Below are 11,377 nucleotides of genomic sequence, written 5' to 3' on the forward strand. Positions count from 1 at the left end.
AAAGATGAGGTCTCACCAAGTTGCCCAGGCTGGTCTCGAACCCATGGGCTCAGGCAATCTACTCACCCACCTCCCAAAGTACTGGGATTACAGGCTGGAGTGCAGTGGCATACTCATGGCCACCCCAGTGTTGATCTGCTGGGCTCAGGTGATCCTTCCTCCTCAGCCTTCCAAGTAGCCGGAACCACAGGCATGCGCTACCACGCGTGGCTAATTGTTTTGATTTATTGTAGAGATGAGGTCTAGCCAATTTGCCCAAGCTGTTCTAGAATCCATGGGCTCAGGCAATCCCCTCACCTTGGCTTCCCAAAGTGCTAGGATTACAGGCTTGAGCTACCACACCTGGCCCTGATCTGATTTTTTTTTTTTGAGTTGGAATCTCACTCTGTCACCCAGACTGGAGTGCAGTGGCCGCTCCTGGCCACCGCAGCCTCGACCTGCCAGGCTCTGGCGATCCTTCCGCCTCAGCCTTCCGAGTAGCCGGAATTACAGACATGCGCCACCACGCCCAGCTGATTTTTTGATTTATTGTAGAGATGAGGTCTTGCTGCCCAGGCGGGTCTCGAACCCACAGGCTCAGGCAATCCACTCACCTCAGCCTCCCAAAGGCACGGGATTACAGGCTGAGCCACCGAGCCCGGCTCCTGATCTGATTTTTATGGGACTCAGAAATAATGTATCTTTTTGATCTGGCATCTTTCACTCAGCCTAATGTTTTTGAGATTTACTTATATGTATCAAAAGTTTGTATTCTTTTTACAATTAATAGTATTCCTTTGTGTGAATGTCATAGTTTATTGATTCATTTACCAGTTGAAGGACATTTGGGTTGTTTTCAGTTTTTTGTTCTCATTAATAATACTGGTTTGATAATTCATGTATAAATTTTTCATTTCTTTGTACCATTATACACTCCTGCCAATAATGCACAAGACTCAAACTTGCTCACCAGCCGTTGTTGTTGTCAGTCTTTTTTATTTTAGTCATTCTGGTGGATGTATTTTGGCATTTCACTGTGGTTTGAACTTGTGTTTACCCAATCACTAATGCTGCTGAGCATCTTTTCCTGGACTTACTAGTCATTTCTGTGTCCTCTTTTGTTAAATAGCTATTAAAATTGCCTGCTTTAAAAAAATTGAATTGTCATACTATTGAACTCTGAAAGTTTTTTTTAAATGTATTCTGGACATAAGACCTTTGTCAACATTTATTGTAAATATTTTCTCCCAATCTTGTCTTTTTATTTCTTTCACAGTGTCCGAAGTTTTTTAATTTAATGAAGCCCAGTTTAATCAATATTTTCTTACATAGTTAGTGCTTTTTGTTATCTAGAAAATGTTTGCCTATCTCCAGATGTAGCGATTTCCTTCTATGTTTTTTAAGTTTTAGTTTTTATTTAGGTCTAGGATTGATTTTGGGTTATTCCAATGTTTGATATTAGGTAGAGGTTGGGCTTTTTTTTTTTTCCCCCAATCCCTTATGGATATCTAGTAATTCTGACATCATTTGTTGAAAGACCATCTTTTTACAATTGAATTATGTTGGTGCTTCTGTTGAAAATCAATTATCAGTGTATGTATGGGTTTATTTATGGACGCTGTATTCTGTTTCATTAATCTGTGTCTTTCTTTAGGCTAGTTGATTACTATGGCTCTATAGTAAGTCTTAACAACAAATATTTAAGTCTTCCAACTTTACTGGTTTTTCTTCAAATTTTTTTCTTTTTAGTCTTTTAGGGTCTTACATTTCCATTTAATCAGTCTGTCAGTTTTACAGAGGATCCTGCTGAGTTTTTAAATGAGATTGTATTATATATGTAGATCAAGTTGAGGATAATTTGCATCTTAATATTTAGCCTTTCAATCCATGAACACTGTATACTTTTCATTTATTTTGGTCTTTTGAAATTTCTCTTAGCAGTGTTTTGTGATTTTCAGTGTATCAATCTTGCACATATGTTGTCAATTTTTTTTTTTTTGGTAATAGCATTATTTAGATATAATTCACACATCACACGTTTTACTAACTTAAAGTTTACAATCACTGTTTTTTCCTAGTTGTTTTTAGTATTTTCACAAAGTATTTAGCCATCACCACTATCTAATTCCAGAATATTTTGTTATATGTGTTTTTGTGTGTGTGAGACAGGGTGTTATTCTGTTGCCAAGCTGGAGTACAGTGACACAATCACAGCTCACCACAGCCTCAACCTCTTGGGCTCAAGCAATCGACCATGCTTGGATAATTTTTGATTTTTTTGTAGAGAGGAAGTCTCACTATGGTGCTCAGGCTGGTCTCGAATTCTCCTGCCTTGACCTCTCAAAGTTTTAGGATTACAGTCATGGCCATGGCACTCGGCCCTCATTATACTTTAAAGAAATCCTATGCCTTTTAGCAATTACCTTCCATTTTCTCCATCTCAAGCCCTAGGCAACTACTAATCTACTTTCTGTCTATAGACTTGCCTTTTCTGATCATAACATATGATCATTTTGACTTACTTCATTCAGTTAGTTTAATGTTTTCAATAGCATCTCAGTAGTACTTCATTCCTTTTTATGGCCAAATAGTGCCGTGGCCATGCCTGTAATCCTAACACTTTGAGAGGTCAAGGCAGGAGAATTCGAGACCAGCCTGAGCACCATAGCGAGATCTCGTCTCTACTGAATTGTTATAGTACAGTATATTTACCTATTCATTTGTTGATGAACATTTGGGTTGTTTGTCCTTTTTCAGCTGTTATAAATAATGCTGCTGTGAACGTTCCTGTGTAAGTTTTTGGGTGAAGTATGTTTTATTTCTCATGTGTAGTATACCTAGTAATGAAATTATTGGATTATATGATAAGTCTTTTTAACATTTTGAGAAACCTCCAAACTGTTTTTCATTCCCATCAGCAATGTATGAGTGGATGTGTGTATGTGCTTAGGTTTCTTCATCTGTAAAATCAGGATAATGATAGTAACCATTTCATAGCAATGTTATGAAGATAAGTGAGTTATTTCTTAAATGCTTAGAACGGTGCTGGGCACATAGTTTTGTAAAATAAAATAGTCTTTTGTAGAAAGTGCTTGGCATGTAGGACACTATCAATACATGTTGTTATTACTGGATATATGTGACGATGGATGATGGTGAGGAAAGAAGAGTGTTGGCAGAAAATAATGGTTTTCCAAAAAAGTTGGGGTCATGATATAAAAGACCATGTATACTATTAAGGAGTTAGAATTTTAATCTCTAGACAGTAGTGACCTCAGAGGTTTTAAAGCAAGAGTCTCATAACAGGTTTTAGGAGAGTTAATATAGCAATAACAATGGAAACAACTGGAGTGCTGAAAGACACTAACTACTCGTTGGAAATGCTGATGTGGGTACAGAACTCTTTGAAAGGATTGGATAGGCTTAGAACTTTTTCTGGGTATAATTGACAAGAAGAGATAGATACAGAGAGATACATCTTATACTGATGGACAAAGAGAGGTGAAAGGGAGAGAGGAAGAGAAGGATAAAAGGAGAACTGGGAAATAGATTTTGTTTTTTAGCTGCAATAAATAGACAACATTTCACAGTTTCTTCAGAGATGTTTTCCTACAGTAGAATTACATAGTTCCATGTAGGTACATTTAACCAAAGATGGCAAACTGTACTAGAAGAAGTTGAGAAGTTGTTTGATGGTTTATATGTTTGAGAAGTTTGTAATCTTTTTCTTCCCCATAGACAATTTGCTTATAAGATTCAGGTTTAGCACTGATAAACAAGTTAGGTTATTTTATTTTTCTTAATTTATGTTTTGCTACTTTGTTAAATATTACCCCCAGAAAAAGAATAGGAAGATGGTTTAGGGTGTTATGTAAAGGGAAGCAGATTCACATTTTTGTTGGTACACTATTTATAATTTTTTAATCCCAAACATTTCCAATATCAGGATTTTTCTAATATGTATAGTTTTGTCACAGATACTAATTTTGTGAATTTTTCAAAATCATAAATACGCTAAGTGTCAGGATTTTAGTGTTGTAAGGTTGTCAGTTTTAGGCCTCTGTTGTGCCTTATAGAAGTTATGATGAGATGAACTATACTTATGCTTAAGCTTTGAAACACCCAACAAAACTTGTTGAAATTTCTCATACTTAAAGTGAGAGCAATGTCAATAGCATAGACTCCCTAAAATAAATATGTCATCTTGTAGAAGGATACAAGTATAGGGCTTGTCATTTAATTTTTAAACTGTTTTTTCCTCTTTTTTATTATTAAATAAGCAGTAGTAAGATACAAAGTTTTTTTTTAAAGGTGGGTACTGTATAATTTTTAACTGTAAAATTCAGTATTTAAATTACAAAAAGAGCATCATTTTGACCTAAAATAATCTAATGCAGAAATAAAGAATACAAATCTTTTTTATCCTCAATCTTTTTTCTTTAACAAAAAAGTATATTTAGTATGTGTTGTTAATAGACAGTTTTAAAGATGTAGATAACACAGTTTACAATTTGAAATGTTTGCAGGTAATAAATGAGTGTAAATTACATATACCTAATGACAACTAAGTATATGTAAAAAACCAAATATACCGTCTAAATGAACTTTTTAAGTCTCTCACATGAATTACCATAAATATTATCTTTGGAAACCATATTAGAGTACTGTTAGTGAAACAACATTTATCACATTTTAATTTGGTTTTTACTTCAGTCTCAAAAAATATACTTTGATGTATTCAAAGGATTCAGAGTTTGGAGTCTGATTACCTAGAGTCAAACCCCGGCTATGTGAACTTGGGCAAACTGTCTAAATCTGAATTTCCTATTTCCAAAATTCAGGTTTTAATATTTCAGTGGCATGATAATGGCTTACTGCAGACTTGACCTGAGTTCAGGCAATCATTGTACCTTAACCTCCTGGGTAGCTGGGAGTACAGGGGTACACCACCATGCCCGGCTAATTTTTTGTTTCTTTTATAGAGATTAGGTCCCGCTATGTTGCTGAGGTTGGCCTTGAGCTCCTGAGCTCAAGCAATCCTCCCACCTCACCTCCAGAAGTACTAGGATTACAGGCATGAGCCACCACGCCTGACAGATCTGTCTTTTATTTAAGGCATTTGGACCGTTTTCATTGAAAGTAATTATTTAAGCTGTTGTGTTCAAATTTACCATCTTGACATTTGTTTTATATTTGTCATATCTACTTTTTATTTCTTTTATTCAACTTTTTTTTTTTTAAGTTGGAATCTCACTCCGTCACCCTGGCTGGAGGGCAGTGGCACGTTCACGGCCACCCCAACGTCAACCTGCTGGGTTCCAGCGATCCTTCCACCTCAGCCTTCCAAGTAGCCAGAACTATGGGCACATGCTGCTGTGTCTGGCTAATTTGCCCGGACTGGTCTTCAACCTGCAGGCTCAGGCAATCCACTCGCCTTGGCCTCCCAAAGTGCTGGGATTACAGGCTGAGACACCAAGCCTGGCTTCCTTCCTTCCTTCCTTCTTTTCTTCCTTCCTTCTTTTTCTTTCTCCTTCCCTACTCCTCCCCCTCTTTCCTTCTCTTCTCTCTCCACCACCTTTATCCCCCTCCCTTCCTTCCTTCCTTCCTTGATTGCTGTGAAGCAGGGATTGGAATACATTTTCTGTAAAGGACCAGAAAACAAGTATTATATCATCTCTGTTATGACTACTGTTGCAGCTGCTGTTATAGTGAAAAAGCAGCCATAGGCAATATATAAATGAATGAGCATGGCTGTGTTCCAGTAAAACTAGATGGATACTGAAATGTGAATTCCATATGATTTTTATGTATCACAAAATATTATTATTCTTTTGATTCTTTTTGATCATTTAAAATGTAGAAATCATTCTTAGCTCAGGGACTTTACAAGTCTGGATTTGACCTATGGGCCGTAGTTTGCCAATCCCTGATCTTGAATTTATTTATTTTATTTTATTTTATTTTATTTGAGTTGGAATCTCACTCTGTCACCCAGGCTGGATTGGGACATTCAACAGCCACCCCAGTGTCAACCTGCCGGTCTTTGGTGATTCTTCCACCTCAGCCTTCCAAGTAGCTGGAACTACAGATGTGCGCTACCACATTCGACTAGTTTTTTTTTTTTTTGAGTGGGAGTCTCACTCTGTCGCTCAGACTGGAGTGCAGTGGCACGCTTCTGACCACCGCAGCCTTGACCTGCTGGGCTCCAGTGATCCTTTTGCCTCAGACTTCCAAGTAGTCAGAACTACAGGTGCGCACTACCATGCCCGGCTAATTTTTTATTTGTTGTAGAGATGATGTCTCACCAAGTTGTCCGGGCTGGTCTTGATCCCGTGGGCTCAGGCAGTCCACTCACCTCGGCCTCCCAAAGTGCTGGGATTACAGACTGAGCCACCAAGCCCAGACTTATCTTGAATTTATAGCATATATCTTGAACTTATTATAATCTATTTAAAAATAATATACATTAATTTCCATATGTGTAAGAACTTTATAAGAGTATACTTTTATTTTTCTTCACCTGTTCATTGTGATATTATTGTTGTACATTTTATACCTACATATGCTATAAATCTCATAATACTTTTTTGTTATTTTTGCTTTTGACAGTTTTGTATTTATTTGTTTTTGTTTGTTTGTTTGTTTGTTTGTTTGTTTTAGTTGGAGTCTCACTCTGTTGCCCGGACTGGAGTGCAGTGGCCGTTCCTGGCCACCGCAGCCTCGACCTGCTGGGCTCTGGCAATCCTTCCGCCTCAGCCTTCCAAGTAACTGGAACTAGAGGCACGCGCTGCCACACCCGACTAATTTTTGATTTTTATTAGAGATGAGGTCTCACCAAGTTGCCCGAGTGGGTCTCGAACCTGTGGGCTCAGGCAGTGTACTCGCCTCTGCCTCCCAAAGTGCGGGATTATAGGCTGAGCCACCGAACCCGGCTTGTTTGTTTGTTTTTTGAGATGGGGTCTTGTTATATTGCCCAGGCCGGCCTCGAAGTCCTGAGCTCAAATGATCCTCCCTTATCAGTCTCCCAAGGACCTGGGACCTTAGGCACACACTACTGCTCCTGGCTGTCTTTTAAAGAAATTCTAAAAAGTATAAAAAGTTTGTTATATTTACTCACTAATTAACTATTTCTGGTAACTCTACATACCTTTATATTGGTCTAAGTTTCTATCTAGTGTCATTCTTCTTTAGTCTGAAGGTATTTCTTTTAGTATTTTTAGGAGTGTTTGCTGGTAATGAATTCTGTCAGTTTTCTTCTGAAAATACATTGCCTTTACTTTTGAAGGATAGTTTCATTGGATAGAGAAATCTTGGATGATCTTTTTCTTGTTAGCACTTTAAGGATACCATTCACTTGTCTTCCTCTTGTATTTTTTTAGTTTGTTATCCTCACTATATTCAGATACGCATTTAATAATTGTAGTAAAATATATATAACATAAAATTTAGCATTTTAACCATGTTTCAGTTAAGTGACCTTATACATTTTGTGCAACCATCACCACCATCCATCTCCAGAACGCTTTCTTCATTTCAAACCAAAACTTTATATCCATTAAATAACTCCTTAGTCCCCTCTCCCTCCATCCCTTGGTTTTCTGTTTCTGTGAATTTGATTCTTTTAGGTACCTATGTAAATGGAATTATACAGTGTTTATTCTTTTCTGTATGGTTTATTTAACTTAGCATAATGTTTTTAAGGTTTGTCCATGTTGTAACATATATCAGAATCTGACTTTTATGATTTTTCTTTATCATTGGTTTTCAGCAAGTTGATTATGGTGTGTTTTCATGCATTTTACTTTGTGTTTATACTGTTTGAGGATTTATAGACATTCTTGGACCTGTGAATTTATAGTTTTCATAAAATTTAACAATTTTTATCCATTTTTTTCATTAATTTTTTTTGTCCCCCACTTCCACATACTTTCTTGAACTTTATTCCCTCATGTGCTAAACCAGGCATGTATGTTCAACCCATGGCCTGTAAGCCACATGTGGCCCGTGACAGCTAGTAATGCGGCCCCACAATATCTTTTAACATCATGTGTTTTTTCCAGTGTTTATTTCCTTCGTGACTCCATGTGTAGTTCTATTTTTGAAGTTCACAATCATGTCTTGTGATACCGCTTTTTTGCAGCACACACATTTGTGAGCAGCTGTTTTCAGTTATGAAGCACACAAAGAGCAAGATTCGAACAAACATTTCTGATGAACACCTTGAGAACTAAGAATTGTAACCACTTTAATCAAACCAGACATTGATAGATTAGTTTTACAAAGACAAGGTCAGATTTCCCACTAATTTTATATTGTTCTCATTTTTCTAAACTTGATAATAAAAATTATTATTTTTTTTTTTTGAGTTGGAGTCTCACTCTGTCACCCAGACGGGAGTGCAGTGGCACACTCCCAGCCACCGCAGCCTCGACCTGCTGGGCTCTGGTGATCCTTCTGCCTCAGGCTTTCAAGTAGCTGTAACTACAGGCACACGCTACCATGCCCGGCTAACTTTTTTGATTTATTGTAGAGATGAGGTCTCGCCAAGTTGCCCAGGCAGGCTCAGGCAATTCACTCCCCTCAGCCTCCCAAAATGCGGGACTACAGGTTGAGCCTCCGAACCCGGCCATAAAAATTATTTAAAAGTGAAGAAATCTTATTATGTGTATATACAAACTATAGTGTATAATTTATATGTGACCCAAGGCAATTCCTCTTTACTTGATGCATCCCAGAGAAGCCAAAAGGTTACTCAGTGACCTAGCCAAAAGGTTGGACACCTCTGTGCTAGCCCATCTAATATTGTCCCACGTCACTAAAGTTCTGTTTATCTTTTGTTCAGCCTTTTTTTTTTCCCCTCTCTGTGTTCAGTTTTGGTAGTTTTGATTGTTATGTCATCAAGATCACTATCTCTTTTCCTGTGGTATCTTATCTGCTAAGCCTATGTAGTGATACCTCCCACCCTTTTCCCTAGAAGTCTCCAACTGGGGTGTTCTCTCTCTGTGCTCAGCTGTGTCTGTGTTGGGAAGGAGCTGATGCAAGTAAAGTGAAATTGCTTTTCTTACTTGTTTCAATATGGCTGTTCTTAGCTTTATGAGCTTTGCCTGGGGTACTACAATCTTTCAACTGGATTCTGGAATTCTCCTAAAGGTATTTTGGTTGGTATATCTTTGTTCAGTTGTTTTTTTTCTAAGGGAGAATAAGGCCTGGGACAGTCTTGCTGAAGTCTGCCTAAGAATCTTTTAATTCAGTTTTATGCATTATGAATTTTATATGGCTTAGTGTTTGGAATTTGTTATTTTTCTTTACAAGTATTGATTTTTAGTTTTCAGTGTGGCTGTTCTTAATATTCAATGTGGCAGTTAATTTACTAGAGAACCTGCTTGATCTTCCAAAGCTTGTTATTAAACTTTTTTTTTTTTAAAGCATCTTCAGTCATACCCTCTTCTCTAAGGCTAATTGAACCTTACTGATATAGCATGGTCCTTCTTCGCTGTTACTAAATTCCTTGGGTTTTCAATGAGGTTGCTCTGCTCTGACTTGTCAGAACTGTAACATTACCTGCTTATGAGCCCTAGACGTTATTTGGCCTATAGGCCTTGGTAATTATTTTGGGTAGTTTCATCCTAAGAATACATTGATAAGTATTAACTCAGTGCTCATGAGCCTTCCATGTAGCGTCTTGGAGCTCTTTCTCTGTTTGGCTTCTTCAATTCCAGGTATCTCAGCTTCTCCAAGTTTTTATCTTTGTCACCTCAGTTTAGCAAGATCATTGTATTTTGCTTGAGTCTTGTTTGTGGCCTGGAAAATATCTCCAGACTGAATTTCCAGGCAATTATAGACCTTACTTTTTTTAGAATTGCTATCTATTTTGCAGTATCTGAGAACCATTGATTGATGATATATTTTGCTCAATTTTCTGTATTTTCCCCTCCTGTGGAAAGTCAAATCCAGTACAGTTGCTCCATTATGGCTGGTGGCAAAATTCTTCTTTTTGTGTATCGTTGTGTTTCATCAGTTCTGTAATGTTTAATTAATTTTATTTTTATGTCATTACTGAGTGGTTTCAACTACTGCAATACTTGTTTTTAATTCTTTTGGGCCCCTATTCCTTCTTTATTTATGTACTTTTTTATTGTGGTAAAAGACACATAACATAAAACGTACCATCTTAGCCATTTTAAAGTATATAGTTCAGTAACGTTAAGTATATTTACATCATTGTGAAACAGATCTCCAGAACATTTTCATCTTGCATCTGTACTCATTCAAAAGCAACTTCCTTGTTTCCCCTTCTATCAGCCCCTGGTAACCATCATTCTACTTTCTGTTTCTACAAATTAAGAACTCTAGGTAGCTTATATGAGTGGACTCATACAGTATTTGTATTTTTTGGACTGGCTTATTTCGCTTAGCATAGTGTCCTCAAGGTTTATCCATGTTGTAGCATGTAACAGGATTTCATTCTTTTTTCAGGCTGAATAATGTTCCATTATATGAATATATCACATTTTGTTTACCCATTTATCTGCCAGTGGATTTCTGGGCTTTTTTTACATTTCAGCTATTGTGATGGTGCTGCTGTGGACATGGGTGTGCAAATATCTCTTTGAGATCCTGTTTTCAGTTCTTTTGGCTATATACCCAGAGATGATATGATAGTTCTGTTTTAATTTTTTAAAGGAACTTCTTTATGTAGAATTTTTGACAAATTTTATTGCTGTTGCTCCTGCTAAGCTGTGTCTTTTTGCTTATTTGGTTAGCATAATGGACTTTCATGGTTAATCCAGACTCCTTTTTTTGCTTATTCAGGGCCCATGCAGAATCTCCACCATCTGTAAACAACTTAAAGGCTGAAATTGGTGAAAAAGAGAAGAATAGAGATGAAGGGGAAGTTTGTAACCATGAAAAAAAGGCTACAGATCCTGAACCTTATCCAGAAGAGAAAAAAAAGAAACGTTCTGGATTCAGAGACAGAAAAGTATGGAACACAGTCTTATTAGTTAACCATAACTATATCCTAAAGTAGAATAATGCAGTTCACTTTTTTTATCATGTATTTCATATCATTCATACTCGCTTTCAAGTTATTCACCTCTTTGCAGTTTTCCATTTTCTAAACCAAAAGTACTCTGGAATATGAGGTTAAAGCGGTAGCTAAAAGGATCTAGGATCCGTAACCAGGATTAACATGTTGTTTTTCTATTTTTTTTAATCTTTTTTTTGAGTTGGAGTCTCACTCTGTCTCCCAGACTGGAGTGCAGTGGCAACTCCCGGCCACTGCAGCCTCGACCTGCTGGGCTCCGGCGATCCTTCTGCCTCAACCTTCCAAGTAGCTGAACTACAGGCACGCGCTACCACACCCGGCTAATTTTTGATTTATTGTAGAGATGAGGTC

The 11,377-nt window shown here is 37.3% G+C and overlaps 1 protein-coding gene across 5 annotated transcripts in view; it reads left to right on the top strand.

Annotated features, from left to right (window-relative positions):
* MICU1 (mitochondrial calcium uptake 1) overlaps positions 1-11,377 on the top strand; it is a 198,374-nt gene that overhangs the window by 1,888 nt on the left and 185,109 nt on the right. For all 5 annotated transcript variants that reach the window (XM_008052026.2, XM_008052027.2, XM_021709539.1 and 2 more), the window contains exon 2: positions 10,792-10,960. In XM_008052026.2, coding sequence (XP_008050217.1) covers positions 10,792-10,960 — 169 coding nt within the window. The remainder of the gene's footprint in view (positions 1-10,791; positions 10,961-11,377) is intronic.

The sequence above is a fragment of the Carlito syrichta genome, unplaced genomic scaffold (assembly GCF_000164805.1).
Source record: "Carlito syrichta isolate Samal-C Ts95f unplaced genomic scaffold, Tarsius_syrichta-2.0.1 Scaffold254036, whole genome shotgun sequence".
Lineage (NCBI taxonomy): Eukaryota > Metazoa > Chordata > Mammalia > Primates > Tarsiidae > Carlito > Carlito syrichta.